Consider the following 19479-nt stretch of genomic DNA (forward strand, 5'->3'; position numbering starts at 1 on the left):
CAGTAACTCTCCGGTTGCCCACCGTCCTGGTCAGGGTTCAAAAATAAGACTTTACTACTGCAGGATGGATCCCTAAAGCTAGTGGTAGGCATGAAATCTGAACTGAAATAGCCAAGTCATCCATCTTGTCATCTTAAAAAAACAAACCAAAACAAACAGTCTTCTACATGTACCGGGGGGTGGTCTTCTCTAAGCCATTGACTGATGATGAAAGTTGTATGATTTTAGAAGTAATATCTGAAAACATCTCAGCACAGTTCTCTTAATCATATTCTCTAGTTCCTGTGTGGAACTGCTGATTCTGGACTCCAGTATTTACACCAAGTGCAACAATATGGATACCAAAACCATGCGTCATGTATTAGAGAATGTATTAATTACATGTGAATACTTTCCATTAACAATGTTGGTCCTGGTTTAGCCAAGATGACACAGAATTTATCACTTCAAATTCTAAATGCTTTTGCTACCACATTTAAAATCTACATTAACTTTCAAGTATGCAGGTGAATGTATAGAAATTATATTAAAAAAAACTTAGCATAGCTTTACGTTAACAAAACCTCAAAAAAGATAACAAGTTGCATTGCACATTACTCCATATATCTCCCTCTAGACTCCGTAGATCTCACGATTCATAACACAGTATTAAATATGATACAATTACAAGCGTCAGACTGAAAGGTTGTGCCACAGAAGGAAATCCAAAGGACCTGGTTGTCTGAAGCCGATGATTATGTAGGTCTAGGCGACAGGAATTTTGTACTTCTTCTTGCAGAATTTCACTTTCACCTGCATCCATTAGTCCATTAATGTTCCGCACCTAGAAAAATTCAAAAGGTTGCCCCTGGAAGCCAGACTGACACAACAGCAAAAAGCTTTATGCAGCTAGCAAATTCAATGCTATTTCAAGTGAACCAACTCAAACTGTATTGCAAAACCACATCTGAATGTGAGGAAATCAACATCATTATCCTGATGTTTGCATTTCTACAAAATGCTTCCCAGAATTCAGTACAGATGCATTACAGGCAAGAGACACAAGTCTGGGTGTTCTTTGTCTTGGCTCCCTCCCCATATGGATGCATTAGCTGGAAAAACCTTAAGCAAAAAAACTCATGAGCTTTCTTCCCCAAGGTCAGCTCACAGTCTCAAGACAGAGCTTCAAACATCTCTAATTTAGAAGGAAAAAATTACTCAATCTCACAGATTGGTAGGTGTGATGAATTTCAACCTCTTCATGTCAGCCCGCCACACGTGCAACTTGGCATTAGATGAATATTTTAGCAGATTAACTGGAACAGTACAAAATTCCCTGGTTTCTGTTCATCTAACATACCCCAAAAAGGCAACTGGAAAAAAGATCACTGTGAAATGTGTGTTGTCTATAATGCTTTGTGCATAATATCAACTTAGTTATCCTGTAAATAAAAACAGGAGGTGGCAAGCAGTTTGCAATTTTCAACAGAGGCTTTTGAAAAAGTTACTGTTTAGGGGGTCTTTACTCTCACACAGTCTCTCCTTCCCTCCTTTCCTCGCTCATCCTTCTGGATTAGCTTCTACCATTTACACTTAAAGTTTGTGATCTAGTTGTTCTGTTTATGGCTTGTTAGTGATCTGGTGATAGCAGGAGCCTTTTGGATAGCAGCCCAATCCCATGACAAGAATTAAATTGATTTGCAGAAGTCAGCATTCCTTACTGCACCAGTGAACACATGCAGACTGTGATGCTGTTACGTCCGCAGTTTCTCCAAACCATGAAGTGATTCTATTTAGAAGTCAGTGATGTGTACTTATCAGATTACCGCAGACAGAAAAAGTTCCAAAGAGATTTGTCCGCTCTCTCTCTCCCCTTTATTCTGCTAACACTCTCTTGCCATCTTGGTTTCTTTCCCAGCATTTGGAATTATTGCATTAAGTGCTTACATTCCCTCACAGCACTCTCATTGAGGAAAAAAAAAAAAAAAAAAAAAAAAAAAAGCAGGGCAGCCAGGCGAAAAAAAAAAAAAAAAAAAAAAAAAAAAAAGCAGTGCAGCAAGGCATCAACAGTTCCTCTCTCACTCTTAGTAAGAATCAATGTTCAGTTTAGTTTTTAATCTTACATTTTCCACTTCCCTGAAGACACGGAGAAAGTTCTCCCTTAAGATCCCTTTGAGTTCAGTTTCATTCCATCCTCTTCTAAGAAGTTCCTCAATCAAAGAAGGGTATTTAGAAACATCTTCCAGTCCCTCAGGGAAACTGTTGGCAAGAGTCACACAAGAACATTCAACATACACATCAACTGAAACTGTGAAACATTCAACATCAGTGAAAAAATGTACAAAAAAAATTTTTTATTAGTCTTTTGCACATATTCACTTTTGGAGTGAGCTCACTTTGGACCCAATTATTCCTCTGAGACATTAAAAAAATAATGAAGAATTCAACTGACAAACAGAAGCAGAACTGGAACATAATGAAAGGTTTTTTCTGCACAGAGAACTGTGTGTTCTGGAATGAAGATGCACTTGTGTATAGGTAGGACAACAGCATGGAGGATATTAAAACAAAGCAAAATAAAAAAAAAAACACTCATGTATGCATTAATCCACTATTTATATTTGGCCTTTAGAGTAACAGGAAACAGCTGCATCACAGATGGAGGTGGTGCAATCCACTTGTGTAACTGAGAACAAAAGGGTACCTGCAAACACATGATAAGCTAAGGAGTTGCAGGTGATTTTGTGTACTCTGTTGTTTACAAAGTCATTTTTCCAAAGAAAATACAGCTATAATGATAATACTGTTTTGAATCCAGCAGTTTAGGCAGTGAAAAGAAAGCTATTCAGACCCCTCTACTGAAGAAATTACAATAAGCAAAATTGACTTATGTCTTGTGCTGATTCTTATCACAGTAAAAAAGAAGAGGCTGCAAAACCTGCATTAAACAGCCGTTTTAAATTGTATTTCCATGAGTCTTTACCTTGTTTTGAGATAATATTTTCTGTTATTCTTCTTTTCTGCGGAGATGTGGTGATAAGCGTCTCTCAAGAAATCTGTGCCATTACTTTCTACCACAACTTAGGACCTTAACAGCTCTCCCACCAATTAAACTGGTGGTCTTTGTGAAAGTGCATGCAATAAAATGTATCCTTTTGTTGCAAACTGTGTTTCTATTTTGCATATTACAGTTTCAGAGCTATGATTAGCTAACTCTCATGGGAGCTGACACATTGTTTTTGTGGTCCTGCTTTACAGATGTGAGTCTGCCTGTGACTTTAATACCCAAGTGTGTCTGACCCTAGGAAAAAAAAAAAGGAGGAGACGAAGATTCAACAGAAAGATAAAATGCAAAAAAAAGGGCTTAGGGTTATGCCAGCAAACACCACCCATTCAACATTTATTTCCTGTGCTGTAACAACACTAGCCCAGGAGTGAGCAGGAGAGGTTATGTTGTAGGCTGTTCACCATGCTCTTCTTGTCTCAAACACTTCCCAAGCCCCAAAAGCAGGAGTGGTTTCACACCCCCAAAACACTTTGGGCTTTCCCCACTAGAAAGTAATAGTGGAGGAAAGAGTTTTGTAGCGTCTCCCTGGGTTAACCCATTTAACCAAAGGCTGAGGCAGCTTTTCTGTCATTCATCCTCGGTTTCTGGAGGAAAGTACCCTCTTGTCGCTGTTTTTATATGTGCAAACCACTGCCTAGAACACACAATTGCAGAGTTCACAGGGCATTAAGATCTGTTTCCACATTTGTAGCACTGATTCATACAGTTCAAAAAAGGAATCATTGTGCCCCTCTTTAATAAAACTTGGTTTAGTACTCATTGCAAGACAACTTGCTACAACTCTTTTAGTCTGCCTTCTTTTTTCCCAAAAAGGAATCAAAACCTTCATAATTTAAGGAGCAGATGTCAACGTATGTACAATTTTACTAACCGTTCCACTCCATCGTAGTCTCCACCAATTCCTATCGATTCTGAACCTGCGATTTTCTTTATGTGGTCAAAATGATCTGAAAGAAAATATCAAAGAAAACAATGTCAAAGCATCCAGCAAGAAGAAATAACACAGTTCAGACATATTGGTACGAGGCAACTGTTCTCCTTACTCATCCATTATTAATGAAATCTTTTTTTAAAAAAGACAAAAGGCATCCTGATAATACAGGTTAAAATTTAATAATGCAGTTGACGTATTCTGAATATTTACTGATGCTTAACTGTTATCTGTTATAAAGCACATCAGGCAGCAATCTTCAAAATAACAGCTACACTGATGAGATGCTAATGAGGAAAAAGGCACGATCATCACAGCACATTAATTCCCAACAAGCAGCCCACATATACCACCAGATTTTTCATTACCCATTACATACCTATGTTTTCCACTCTTAATTACAAAGGCTTAAGATGTTTTCCAGAAAGTAAGAACTACTTTGGGATTAATGGTTCTTGGCTCCATTTGGGAGCGTCATGTCCTCCAGCTACACCTCTTGTACCTCTTGTTATTGTTTAATGAAAGTTAGCTCCAAAAATACCTAGAGCTGGGGTAAGGTGTGGAAGGGAATAAACAAGCAGTATAATTTACAGGATCTCAAAAATGATGCAGACACCAGGAAATTCACAGAAGCCACCCACAAAAACTACAGTATATTAACTTCAAACCTGCAAGGGTAGAAACATTAACAACTTTTCTGCCACAGGCCAGTACATCTGCATTGAAAGTCACCATGATAATTCCCTTGTTCTTTTTCTGAAAGATATGACGAGAAAGGTGATGAGTGGACACTCGTGTGTCCTGCAATCCTCACAGGCATCTCATATAGATCCTTCTATATCCATCCATCACTGAGCATAACAACACTTTCTAGGTCAAAGCTCATATGTCAACACAAGGCTTTGCTTCTCTGTCCTTTACCCTGAGTTCATTATATTGTCATGTAGCCTGAATCAGCAGAAGTCCAATGACTATGTCAAACAAACTCAACCAGAATTTCAAAGTGTTTGCAAAAACTTCATTTTTGTAGCCAAAGACAAAACACAACCCAAAGAAAATGTCTCAGAAGCGAATGTTTAACTTGCTGCTCAGGGATCTGCCTATAAATACAATTCAGAAATGAGAAGGTGAAAAGTAAATACCATGACTTGAATGCACAAGTTTGTCTCAAACTAGCCAAACACTGCCATTAAAACAAAAAGCAAAAAAAAATCCAAACCAAAAACCATATTGCTCACCAGTTGCTGGAGAATATCATCAGGAACATTTCTTGAGTGATTACAAACAGAAAATGCCGAGGAATGGCTGAAAATTACTGGTGCTTTTGAGATACTCAGTGCAGCTTTTGCTGTGGCATATGAAGTATGAGACAAATCTATCAGCATACCCAGGCGATTCATCTCCTTTACCACTTCCTAAAACAGATTTCCAGACAACAGTGTCAGTATTAAGCTTCCTTAAAGGAAATGGTTTAGCTGATATATGTAAAAAGATAAATAAATTCTGCAGCTGTCAGCTAGTCATAAACATGCTGTGCCTCTATGGGTTTCTACTTACCTATTAATTTAGTCACAGTTAACTAGCACACCATCACCATGCTCGAAACTTAGAAAACCTAATCAATCTAAAGCAAGTAATTTGAACTATTATTCACATCCCTCTACTTCCGCATATTAATTTATGCACCTGATCTGTATTAAAACAATTGTTGTGATTAACTCTAGTGCTTCTTTTACCCTAAGGAATATCACAGGGAATTTGGTTTGACTGAACCCTGATCACCTCCTAACTACCAAGAATTCCCAGTAATTAATTTTTAATGACAAGTTGCTTTTGAAAACATAAGGCCAGAAGTTGTTAGTTGCACAAGAGATTGCTTAGATTAGCGTTCAAAAGAGATCCTTACTTGGCCAAATGCAGTCAGACCAGTAACACTAGGATAAAAGTTGTGTATTCCTTTAGATGATGATTCAGACCTTAAAAAGGGGGGTGAGGGAGGAGAAATGTCGTATTATTCTGGAGGCTACAATATCAGCAACTGAAACTTTTTATGCTACACACAATAAAAATCATTACTATGTCACATAGCCAAATGTAGAGATAATGAGCTACATAATACGTATCTTGTTCACATAGTGCTTTTTATGTTCATAATTGTTTTCTGGACCTTATGCCTTCATGTTCAGGACTGTTGTACATTTATGAAACAATACAAGACAAGCAAAGAGATGCTTCTCAGAAATTTTCTGATTAAACAAACTTTCCTCAGAGAACAAAGATACACTGAAATGTCAGTTACGTGTCAGCCAGAAAGCTGGCTTTCAGCCCTCTCTGCACACAGTTCCCCTTTCCCTGAGTCAGTACCAGAAGGAATTTTGACAATCCAGCAAAGAGGAGGTGCTAATATTCTGATACAGGAACTAAGTACCCTTCTCTATATCTGCATATGGGACCTGCACTCTTGAGCTGGCCAGAGAGGACAGTGATGAAGGCTGCTGATTGCTGAGTTCTTACATAGCATTCACCCTCTTTTATCTACATTATATGCATTTTTAGTACTTTTTTTTTTTTTGGCCTGTTTTACCCTATGTAACTTTCCTAATAAAGCAAAGGGGATAGCAATTTTACCATCTTTGTGTTTTTAACAAGGTTTGAAAGTTCCCAAATTGTCAGCATAACAAGCACTATATAACAGATCCTTCAGTCTCCCACTTGAAACATGGCAAGTGATTTACTCCAAAAACCTATCCTTGACTTGGTTCAGTGTCTTTCACAGGTGAACTCTGTGTCTGAATCCATATTTTCCCCGTCTTGGAGCTGCCATCGCTTTGCGTTAGATGATCACACAAAAACATGCACATTAGTTACCAAGGTGTATTGCAGGAATGTGTTAAAGTCATGTAACGAACACCCAGGTCATAATACATCCTCAGTGTTGCCAAACTGCTATCAATGGAGTGACCACCTTCTATTCCAATCAAACACGCAATCTTTCTACTGTCAGAGATACCTGGAAACAACAAAGGAAGGAAACTCCAAAGTAATTTCATGACAGGTAAGAAGCCAGCAATACTGAGCAACAATCGTTATTGTAAATTGCAAGCAATAATACTGACATTTTCATAGAACAGGAGCTTATACTAGTGCATGTTTAGGTGGCAAATTTTCTTATCACTGCAGTGGGCCAGGACTGTGCACAGAGTCAGTTATTGTGGTTCCATGGGAAAACTGAAGTTAAAGTTACTGTTTAAAGCAGGGTAACTTGCCTGCTTGCAGCTCTCTGTCTTTTGAACACGCCTCCTACAATCCCATTTAAAAAATTTCTGTTACAAGAAAGAACGTTACCTTGGGAAGTTGTCACAAGTTCAAGCTCTTCATAGCTGTTACACATCCTCTTGACAACATCAATTTGCTCTAAGGTCAGACGCACAGCATCCTTGTTCTGAGCGCTGCAAAGAACATACACTGACCAAAACTGAAAGAGACATTGACAAGTAAACTAGATAATTTATGTTTCAACTTGTAAACTTTCATTTGTTAATAGCAAAGTTCATGAGCACAGACCAAAATAATTTCCTACAATTTCAAGGGAGTTGCCACTATAGTTTTTTCCCCCAAAAGGAAGAGTTACAATGCAAGGCAAGAGCATCCACTCCAGACATAATTAAAGTCCTCTGACACAGTCAGCTGCTCCACAGTACAGGCAGGAAAGCAGATGTAAGTTTACTTTAGTTTATTTATCACAAAACAAATGCCACTGTTTTGGTTAAGGGTACCTGGATTACAAAACAAAAACTTTTGAAATGCAAATGTTATGGAAAAATGTCTGTGGCTTTTCAGTTACATCGTTTTTTCTTTTTCAACAGAAAGAGGCAAAACCAAGGCCAGGAGTACTTTTGTGATTGGGAGTCAAATGTAAAAATATGTTCTCAGACTCAACCACGGCAGTACATACCTGAGCTCCCACATAACCAGCCTGAAGTTTTGCAAGGTTTGTATGAGTCTTGTTGAGTTCTCTTAAGTTGATTCTACTGAGTCTATTTTGGTAAAATATTCTCAGCCGCAGTACAAAGTCATTGTGGCTAGAATTGAAAAGAGATAGGGCTTGTGAGAGAAATAAGTCACTCCCCTGCTAACCCAAATGTAGTTTCTTCCACCATTCATAGCCCCCTAGACCGTTAATTGCCAATAATCCTTGCAGTAACATATGCTTAAAAGTCTCCTTTCTTCTGCAAACAAGCTTTATTTCTTAATTAGGAGAGCAAGAATTATTTTTTCTTCTCCCATTTTTATAGCTGTTGTGTTTCTGTATCTATTTTTCTCCCTATCATTTCTGAAGGAATGGGAGAACTGCAATCAGCCACCACACTCCTTAGAACTCAGTACTTGTGGTAGAATAATCCATGCTGCCTGTGCTAGAATAACCTGTGTTTGTGTTCCCAGGTCAAAATACACTCACCACAAACATCATTCCTTCAAGTTGTAAGGGTACCCTTCCAAGGTATGATGCCTGCTTTCTAACTGCACAGAAGTCATTGCTAATGAAAGATGCCGGTAAATTGTAGGAAGGACACAAGGACATTATGTAAAGGGAAACAATAATTAAGTGATGAAACCTGATGTGCTGGTTTTGGCTGGCATAGAGTTAATTTTCTTCATAGAAGCTGTTATGGGGCTATGGTTTAGATTTGTGCTGAAAACAGTGTTGATAATACAGGGATGTCTTAGTTATTGCTGAGCATGCTTACATAGAGGCAAGGCCTTTTCAGCTTCTCACTCCAGCCCACCAGCAAGGAGGCTGGGCGTGCACAAGAAGCTGGGAGGAGACACAGCTGGGAGAGCTGACCCCAACTGATCAAAGGGATATTCCACACCATATGACATCATACTCAGCGTATAAAGCTGGGGAAAGAAGGAGGAAGGGGACGTTTGGAGTTACGGTGTTTGTCTTCCCAAGTCACTGTTAGGCATGATGGAGCCCTGCTTTCTCGGAGATTGCTGAACACCACCTGCCTGCCAATGGGAAGCAGTGAAGGAATTCCATGTTTTGCTTTGCTTATGTGTGCGGCTTTTGCTTTACCTATTAAACTGTCTTTATCTCAACCCACAAGTTTTCTCAATTTTACACTTCCGAGTCTCTTCCCTATCCCACCAAGGGAGAGTGAGCGAGTGGCTGTGTGGTGCTTAGTTGCTGGCTGGGATTAAACTACGACACCTGACCAGAAAATCCCAAATGCATTTAAGATAACCTGATCCTACAGTAAGTACCCTCTGAACCAAAATTCCTTCTGGATAAATCACTGCAACAGTAGCTAACTGCTATGTGCTACTAACAGTCTATGTCTCTACTGATCCAAACACACTTTAGCATTTCCTTCTCATTTGTCAAGATTCACAAAGAGGGTTTAGTTGAACGTATTTTACATACCCATCAATTAAACGTGCATCTTGCATCAGCTCGATAGTTCTCTCTCTCATTGATTTCTCATAGCTGAATGGCACAATATCAGAGAAGAACATCAACAGCCACAGCAACTTTGTTGTATTTCTCTTCATTTCCATTTTCCAGTTTGCTAAAGCAATGAGGTAGCACAATTGTTCGCTGACAACAATGAAACAGAAAAATTTCCAGTCTGCAAAGATTGTAGGCTTAATAGCATAGGCAGAGCCGAAATGCCTCTCCTTCTGGTAAGGCTGGGGTGAATTCTGCAGCAGGAAAAAGAAAGAGAATAGTAAACAGAAGGGAAGGTAGTGGTGGAAACTGTAAAACAGCTACCTTCTCCCAAAGATTTTAAGGTCTCTGGCTATGTTCTTGCACATACAACCACTCCTTAAACTCTGCTGCTGCCACCAGCTGACTGCTGAAGGGAACCAACTCCTCAGTCAGAGCTGGCAGGGTGAGCCTGATGGACCCTGGACTCACACCTCCCAAAAAGCAGCTCCCAAAACAGCATAGCAAGATAGTTTTCTCATTACATTAACTGGTTTGTCCTGATTATTTGGGAAACCTCACTCTGAAATGAACACTGAAACCATTTTTGAGAAATTCCAAAAATCAACTTCTGAGTAAACTGTATTGTTAAAACACGCAGCATGTCAGAGTATTTTCAGAGGAAAGCTACTGAAATCCAACACTTTTCCATATTTTAGCAAGGATAACTGTGCCAAACTTGAAAGGGTCACTTTATTTTCATGAGGAAATGGTTATGTCAACAGCTTCAAGAGTAATCCAAGCACCCTTGGCTCATTTTTTAAAATATAGTACTCAAACACTGGGACAACAGCCTTTCAGGTGTCAGTCAAAAAGTGTTTTTACTAACAGATTAGAAACACCTCCTGTTCTACATAAGTAAATATAAGATCCGCTAGGAGGAGAAAATACCTTTGCAGGGAAAAGGTTGGGGTTTTTCCACACACACACATTCAGAGCTACTGGCAACATTACCTATAAAGCTGAGGAGCAGTCACCTCCTTCATTCATTGGAGTGACATCCTAATTAGACGCATGTGCCCTGTGAATTCTTTCAAATCAAAGAAGTTTGGCTAGAATTCTAGCCAGTGCACAAATTTTTCCAAAAGAACTCATGAAAAAAGAAAATAATGTTGACTTTTCATTTGTTTTCCACTATGAGTCAGTAAAGTTTACATTTATAAACTTTCTTCTGGCAGCACAAAAATTTGTTTTTACTAAGGAAGGAAGTTGTTTTTAAGTATTCCTTGTCTGCAGAGTTACAAATAAATAGCAAATATCCAAGATGTGATAAAATTACAAGGTAATTCATCTTGCCTACATGCTTTGCCTCTCTTGTTTTTAAGCAAATTTTCTAAAGCAACAGGAGGTGGACATAAACCCAGGAAATGGTTTCCTGATATAAAGCCACATATTTATCAATAAAGTCACAGATATCTCAAGGAAGATCCATAGGTGATGGTGGCATTGGAAGCAAATTCAAGTCACGCTAAGCAGATTACCTATTGATGGCATCCTGTTCTAAACTTATTTCTTTCTTCCCCTTACTAGAAAATTTTGATTATAAAAATCAAAGCCAAAATAAGAGTAGGTCTGTAACCAGAACACTGAAAAGCAGCACAGTGAAAATCATATTAGGTAAATCATAAAGAATTAAAATAATTCTTAAATTTCCAGCCTATATATTAAACCATTTTCCTGTCACTTGCAATATGCAGAGTATAAATCAAAGGAAAAGTTAATTGGTTTATTTGCCCTGCCTATGCCTGATAGAACATAAATATGTTTGTAAAGGACTTAATTAAACTTATACAGACTTATTAAATATAAGTTGTGCAATTAAGATGCTTTAAAATAAAAATTAATCCATTTTGCAGGTATTTTATCTCTAAATCAAAATAATGTAAATATTAAAGAAAAGATTAAGCAATGACCTCACAACTTGAGTTTAGAAAGGTGCAAAGTGCTATTCTAAAAAAAAAAACAAAACCCTTTGACAAAAATTCCTAAGAGGCCTCTTTTGAGAAACTGGTTCAGGCCTTTTCTATTTCAGAATACTTGGGACTGCATTAAATTGTGGGACCGTCTGGCAGGAAGTACTTTTGAACAGTGGGAACATGCAAGCTTATACAAAAGGGAGCGTAGATGGAGAAGCGTGGTTTAAAATCAGCCCTGAAGTGGTCTCAGAAAGAAGCTCTAGGACAGCTGAATAAACACAGTAGTATGCAGGCACAAATTAAGATCCAACAGAAACACGATATCAGGGGAGCTGTCGCACTAACTAAAGAAAATTAATAACCCTCACCCCTTAATGTTTCCTACGGGAAAAATAAAATGTAAGGAATAGCATAGAGAGTATTTGTCAAGTGCAGAGGTCTAATGCTACATAGAGGAAAGCAGCTCTCGAAATAGATTCATCCTTTAAGGATGCTTAATAGTCTATGTTCGCAGTCATAAACAAACATTACAGAAGTGATTGACTCCAAGTTTCTTCTCATGTACAAAACTTCAGAGTTTTTGGCTAGGCCCTTAGGACAATACGGAAATCAACTTACATCGTAAGTCTACGCATCTGCGTTTTCTCATGGAAATGGTTTTCTGCAGGCCCAACTACTTCCCCTGGGGTCTGAATAAGGACCAGACCTTCCAAGACTGCTATAATACTCTTAGACTGTCCTTCACCAGAGCACAGCTGACTTGTTGGCAACACTTTAATTTATTCAGGATTTGCACCATAGCTGATGGAAGAAGCCCTTACTCTTCTCATGTTTGCACAATAACCAAGGGAACCTTCTGTGTTCTTCCCACACTGACTGATTGGAAGGGAGATTTTTCTGCTTTTATTCATGGCCACAGCTTTATATTTGTATACAGGGAAAAATTTATTGGGAGGGCCATTTTCTATCAATTTTTTTGTAATACTGCCTTTAGCAGAAAAATATTTGAATTGTTATTGAAACCAACTGTGATGCGTCAATGCTGAACAAGTTGACCTCTGTTATTACTTTTACTCAAAGAAATTTAATATTTATAGATTGTGTATTTGGGAAAAAACTGAGGCAGGTCACAGATACATGAGATAACACGTTATATATAGGTACAGCGAAATCCATGTTCAAAATATGAGCCCTGTTGTGCTACTATGATGTGGTGTTTGATTTCCTTCTCTTACTTGTTTTCAATAAAATTCTTTTATGCAAGAGGGCACATTCCAAAATAGAAAAGATAAACAGATCCCACTGAAATCTTGTATGCATTTAAAACTGCAGCAGTTTGCGTACAGTTGATTTATTTTAACTAAACTCATGCAGTTTAGTTAAGGATGGATAGCATTAGCTATCCATTAGCAAGGATATAAAGTAAACCAGGCCCAACAGCCTGCTACTTCTTTTGCCAAGCTCCTCTCTCCCAGCCCTGGGGTACCTAAAGCAAAGCGTACCCATGGGACAAACCCAGAGGCAGTCTCATGATGCTGCTCCAGGAACTGAAATAGATCTCTTCTGAGTTAGGCACCACTGTCAAGTCTCTTACAGACCAAAAGTCTGTCCCAAAGACTTTCCACATCTACCTTTGCATCTCTCATTGAAAGCATAGCTGCTTTTCATCCTCACCGTACCTCTGCACACAGGATAGGCACAGCAATTTGGGGGTATCGAGCTTAGAAAAGCCATCAGCCCACAGCCCAAAATAAACAATGACAGTTCCTGGAGAGCTGCAATAGTCACAGAGTGAGTCTTTGCAGACACACGCTACAGAAATAAAGCTTTACTACTTCACACTAGTTGGCTTCTACCGTTGGTTTACATTCTCCAAGCTCTTCATAAACAGCTAGGAGGTTACTATCAATAAAGCATGAATGATGAGAAATTGTACATTACACTGAGTGTTCCCACATCAGGGAAGACAGAGCTATAATAAAACAGGATGGCCATATCTGCCATATAAGGATGCAACAAGGAAGGGCTGCTCTTTTAAAATAGATACATTTTAATGGAAAGTTTCAGAGTAAAAGAGGGAAGTTTTTCTGCATGCTTCCATCATTTACCATCTTCGGAAGTGTGAGCAAGCTGCCTGGCCTCTCTTCTCCTTCCCAGCAGGCAGGCCAGGCCTCAGCACAGAAGGTTCAGTAAACAGCTGCTATTTAAGTGCAGCAAATCTCAGTTAGGAATGGCATTCCTTTCCTCCCATTTGAAGTCTTTATTTTCCACCTTATTCTTTATTAAAACACTTCATGACAGTCATTACATTAATGCTTGAATTTGTTGAATTATTATGCCAAATCAAATACATAAAGTGCAATAAAACAGAGCTCACAGCTCAAGATAGTGCCCTGAAAATACTATCCTGAAATCAAGAAATCCTGAAAAATGAAGAAGGTTCATCCCCTCTCAGCCCAGTTATACTGAGATCTCATGTAGATAATCCTAGTACAGCTCTGCAGTTTAGTTACAACAGCACAGACAACACAAGGTGCCAAAGAGCCTAGGTAAAAAATTCCTTGCTGACTGCTGGCAAAAGCATGGATTCTTCCTGTTCCTTAAATAATAATTAAACATAATTAGTAACACATAAATATTAAACATACTTTCAGGAGCAGAACACATGCATAATACTATGAAGTATGTTTTTAAGAAAAGATACCGATCACTTTGAAATTCACCTTGTCATCATGATAGTCTTTCTAATCTTTCTCAATTTTTGCTTGAAATTCCTTCCACCATCACCAGCCCTGAATCATGTCAGGTTTATCTGTTCCCCTGCTTAGAAACCTCCTTAGTGCTGTATCACAATTTATAATTTCCAACCTGCTATTCCTTCCCTGCCTGTGCAAAGGTACAATGAAGTGCCACCAAGCAATGAGAAAACATGGTGCTGTTAAACTTATTGCTTAAAACAGGGATAAAAGGGAATAAATACAGTAATGTTTGGAAGGCATTTCAGGATCTCTAGGGAACAGAGAGGAACAAGCAGGATAGCTTGTCCCAAACTTTCTGGGAAAGGGGAACCCACTAAGGGCATTAGAGTACTTCCATAGAGACAGTCAATCCTAGCTTACAGCCTTGAATTTAAGTGCATCCTTGGATATTTCACATGCTATCCACGACACATATAGACTGCAAGTTTTTCAGATGCAATATAACCTCAGTTGCAAAGAAGTCTTGCCAACTGAGGTATAGGAGATTCATTGCTTTCTCCTTTAAAACAATTCCTTAGCAAATTTTATTATTACAGATAAAAATGATGTTTTAACTCCAGAAAGATTTCTCATAACTTCCCTTAAGAAAAGAACAACTATTGAATTTCTTTCCTGTTAGGTTCTCATCCTTTACTTCACCGTGTTTTTTTGCTGTCCACAGTTTTAAGACTTTCTCAAAAATTCAAATTGCTGAATCCAGTAATTTTGAAGTAAACAGAAACTCTGCTAATACTATGCATTTTTGCTATCTAATTACTAGTAATGAGAACTATTTTCTCAGAAATCCTAAGTTAATGAAATTCTTCTAACTTCAGGACAGATACACTTTATGGCATAATTTCCTAAAGGTGGAACAATCCAGAGCAGCCTGACAACTACTTCTATAGCACTGTAGCAAACCACATATTATCAGGCAAAACTATGTCCATCTTAAGAGTACTGACCTCAGTGGAAGAGCTGGCCAGGAGTGTTTGATGCAGGGAGTCAGGTGGCTGCTTTGATAATGCACAGTCTCCTCTTTCTGAGATTGGGCGATACTGTTTTCCTGGAATGCAAACCAGAATTCCTTGAATAGCACACGTGAACTTGAGCAAACAACTACTCCAAGGTTCCCCTCTGCGAATGTACTCCCTACTGTATGAACAACAACAGCTTTCAGAGCTATAGACAGCAGATTATATGAAAAATGCTCTTCTTCCCAGTCACCCCATTTGGGCCCCATGCTCCTGTCCCTTGTTTAACATGCTCTTCTCCATGCCAGGGTCGGCGCAAGCCACATCCCCTCCAGCCTTTACTCCTGACAGACTCATTCATTTTGGCAGGGTTTTGCCCAGTTCCAAAAATATTTCTAATATTCTAGAAATGTTTGGATACTCTTTTCAAAAAACAATGCTACAAAATAGTGAAAGAGACAAAGGCTACAAGGATGAGCATTACTGAGCATTAACAACTGAGTTTTACCATAATGGATGCAGCCTGTGGAAATATTGCTCTCACAGGAGGCAATGAACTTTGCTTCAGCACAAGAAAGCCTATTTGAGTACTTGTGCCACAGTGGAGTTTACCTGCCTCTCCCTTACAGCTGTGTTAAGCAGCATACTCAAGTAAGAACTCACAGTAGGGATGGCCATGAACAGTTTTAAAAAGACAGCATTTTCAAACACACCATGGGCTTCCCCCCCCCCCTTTTTTTTTCTTGCGCTCCCCACATTTTTTCCAAAGAAAGCACTTTCTCTTCTTCTGGTCATGGCATGCAAAAGATTTTGAGGAATAGGAATTACTAGAAACACAATCATTCTCAAAATCCTTCCTCAGATGGGAGTGCAGTCTTAGAGAAGTTTTTCTTCCATAAACATGCATGAGAAACACACATGCATTTGTGAGACCCAAAAACTTTAGCGAAACAAAACTTCTACACAACTGTAAAGGATAGAGAGCAATCAGAGTTGTTTCTTTTCTGCTTTGTGGCAACCATAGAGATTTCTCTCAAATGTCAAAGCACAAATAGAGATGTAACCTTTCTACCACAAATGCAGACCTTCTTACCACAGTGAAAAAAATACTTGTATCTCTAATCTAGAAACTGTTAAATTTGTTTGTGGCAGCTCGGCATGCAAAACATTTAAAAGGAAAAGTCAAAAAATTGCCCAGGCATCAGAATTTTGGCAAGCTGGCAACACAAAGGCAAATTGGTTTCTGCAGGCATTTTTTGGTTTCAAATTCCTCAAACCAAAATTTAGATTAGATCTGCAACCTGTATCTCTATAACTCTGCCAGATCCTGAAAAAATTGCTCTAAAGGGAACGCTAAAAATTTATAGCTTATTATGTACTCTATTGCATAGTACAGTATAACTGCTATTCCAGAAATCCACATAATTTGTCAGTTCAAAATGCTTAATAAGAAAGCAGCAAGCATCGTTCACACAATAACACTGCTCTGGTGCTATAAAAATGGCCACACATTGTAAATTTTGGTCCAAATATTTACTATTTTTCCCATCAGCATGAACTCCATAGCGATTTTCAGAAAGATTTTTAAGCAGGAAGTATACCTACAGGTTCTTCAAGTGGTTTGACTGCTAACAGAATTATACTTGTCTATACATTACCAAATCTCCATTCTGTGTATTGGTACAAAAGTGCTATTCTTGGTAGCTACAAGATGTCCTATAGATTTGCTAGGTTCTTCTATGTTTTTTGCTAGTACCTTCTAGGTTTCATGCAAAATATTCTTTATACTTTGACAGTGAGACTCATTTGCCTTTGAAACAGTTTAGGTAAAAAAAGACACATAAGACTATCATCATTAAGATATCAGTTCTTGAAAACTGAAGGAGTGTTGCGAGCACTACACAGAATTAAGAACATGTTATACTAGGCATCCCTATTTCAACAACATTTAAAATACAAAACCCACATAGCTTTTTTCCCATGCTGACTAAGTAGAGTTTAAAAGTAGAAGTTGACATGAGATTTATAGCGCTTTCTTGTTTATCTAAAGGCTCCTTGGAGGAGGTTACCTTCTTAGGAAAATGCAGCAGAGTCCACTGAGTTGGATGCAACAGCTAAACCTTGGCACCAGGTCCTCCTGGCATCAGAGCAGCAACCAAGAAACGTCCTCTAGTTCCTTAGCTCACATGTCACAGGCTTCACGCTCATCAGGCATTTGAAGATTGCCCCTTTCAGAAACATATAAGGTCTGTGAGAGCTCTTTCCGCTCAGCTACCGCCCACGCAGGAACACACAAGGCTTGTGCTGTGCCGTGTTCAAAACCCAGCATTTCCTCCCTCTTGCGGCAGGCTGTTTGTGCAGTCCATCACCCGTCTGCTCACTAACATATGTGTTTAACACTGCTCTGTTCATATTGTTTAGAAATAGGTGCCCCTCATCACAGAATAATTTAGGTTGGAAGAGATTTCTGGTGGGATGTCATCTAGTCCAGCCACCTGATCCCAGCTAAGGTAACTTCCAAGTTAGATCAGGTTGCTCAGGCCCTCATCCCATAGAAGGTTCAATGTATTCAAGAATAACAATTAAACAACCTTTTCAGACCCTTGTTCCAGTGCTTGCTTATTCATATTGTGATTTTCCCCTTCCGTCCCCTTATATTCAATTGGAATCTCCCTTGCTGCAATCTGTGATGGTTGCCTCTCATCCTCTTGCTTACCTGCTCTGAGAAGAGTCTCTTAGATTTGAACTAACAGTAAACACACGTACAGGTATGCACCTTACTGCTGACCTGATTTTGCCACATTGACTATACCTAAGCCAATAAATACCTACCCCTTGTTACTATACCTGTTGGATTTTAACCAGGACTTACAGTGCCATTGTATGACATTTGTAAAGGTCAAAATGCTCACGAAGTACAGGTGAGTTTGAAAAGATACATATGTCTCTGAACCTACAGGGACTTTTCGCTCCCTTTGTGGGACATGACAATTTGGAAACAAAGAAATATGTGCAAAAACATGATCCTGCAGCTTCACAAGAAGTAAGGTTTGCTTATCAGCATTTTCATTTTACTTCATGCTTTGTACAGAAAACCGAAAGGTCATCATGCTTTTGTATATGATTCCATTGCAGAAAAATAACCAAGTCTCACAAGAAAAACTCCCACAGAGCTGTTGCGCAAGTCATGTCTTAACTGGAATATATGTTTGTCAGTAATCCTGTAGTTACCACCAATTGGTAAACTTTAACAGAAACCTCACGTTGGAATTCTGCGACACATTGCTGATTTGGTGAACAGTTTTTGCTGAGCCACTAAGCTCCTACTTGGACAGCTCACCTCTTTGCAGATTCAGAGTGTGACTAATTTCTAAAGCTGCTAAAAGCCAAATTCTTCTTTTGGCTCACAGTCAGGTTTCTTCTATTTTTTTTATTCCAATAGCCCTAGATGAGTCTTAGCAGCTGTTTGTGTATAATAATTCTTACAATGTGGCATTTGTGATGTATGTCCTTCCTGCAGAGTCCATCTGGCAGGACTGTTCTCTTAATAAATATCCTGAGAGCTATGTTTATTGTCCAGAATATTGTTACACAGCTGACTCTCCCTGATAATAGCTATCCCTATGTTTATATCATGTTATATTCACCTCAGACATATTTTGGAGCAAGCTGAGAGGCTATAAAATAACCACAGCACTTACAATTATACCAGCTGCTGTCAGGACACAGAGGGATAACATTATGTGTTGGAACTATTTTTCACGCTAGGAAGGCTTGTTCCAGCCATAGAGCAGCTTCACTAATTTTAATACCAGTGCTTTTACTACCAGCACAGATTAAACTGGAGATTACCATAGCTGGGAAAGTAGGGCTTTGCAAATGCAGATGCCTACTGTGGCAGCCATTTTTAACCGCAATTTGGTTTCTCCATAAAATCCTTATAGTCTACCCGCTCATGGCATCATCTGCCATACATAATAGTACTCTAGCATTTGGCGTGGATATAGTTTTGAGTGGGAATCAGCTTTAAAACCACATACAGTGAAAGGGCTTAGGGACAAGCCACATTAACATAGTATTGTAAATGCTGCTTATCAAGTATCCAAACTTGGTGTCTTACTTCCGTGTAAAGACTGCAGCATCCAAGGCTGTTGATTTGACATTTCTTGAGTGCAGCTATCAGTGTTTTAATTAGAAACTGTCACAACATGTTAGGAAGGGGAAATCCGATGTATCAAGATTTCTGTTTGCATAAAAATAGCAATACAGGCAGTCTTAACTATTGAAAATTAAATTCCGTTTTTCTTCAACTGATCTCAGTATTAGTTTCAGGTCCTAAAATGGAGTGAGTTCACACTTGAAGAGGGTGGTGATGGGAGGTTT

General features: G+C 38.8%; 1 protein-coding gene across 1 annotated transcript; it reads right to left on the reverse strand.

Annotated features, from left to right (window-relative positions):
- Positions 1–2063: 2063 nt before the first annotated feature.
- On the reverse strand, positions 2064–9539 carry DPEP2 (dipeptidase 2). Its single transcript, XM_009710632.1, has 9 exons — positions 9406–9539; positions 7933–8059; positions 7323–7452; positions 6846–6987; positions 5884–5953; positions 5216–5392; positions 4646–4733; positions 3918–3993; positions 2064–2238 (listed from the first exon to the last, which is right to left on the reverse strand). Exons 1-9 carry the CDS (start codon positions 9537–9539, stop codon positions 2064–2066), a joined length of 1119 nt encoding a protein of 372 aa, XP_009708934.1.
- Positions 9540–19479: the final 9940 nt, after the last annotated feature.

This window comes from Cariama cristata, unplaced genomic scaffold, assembly GCF_000690535.1.
Source record: "Cariama cristata isolate BGI_N322 unplaced genomic scaffold, ASM69053v1 scaffold3202, whole genome shotgun sequence".
Lineage (NCBI taxonomy): Eukaryota > Metazoa > Chordata > Aves > Cariamiformes > Cariamidae > Cariama > Cariama cristata.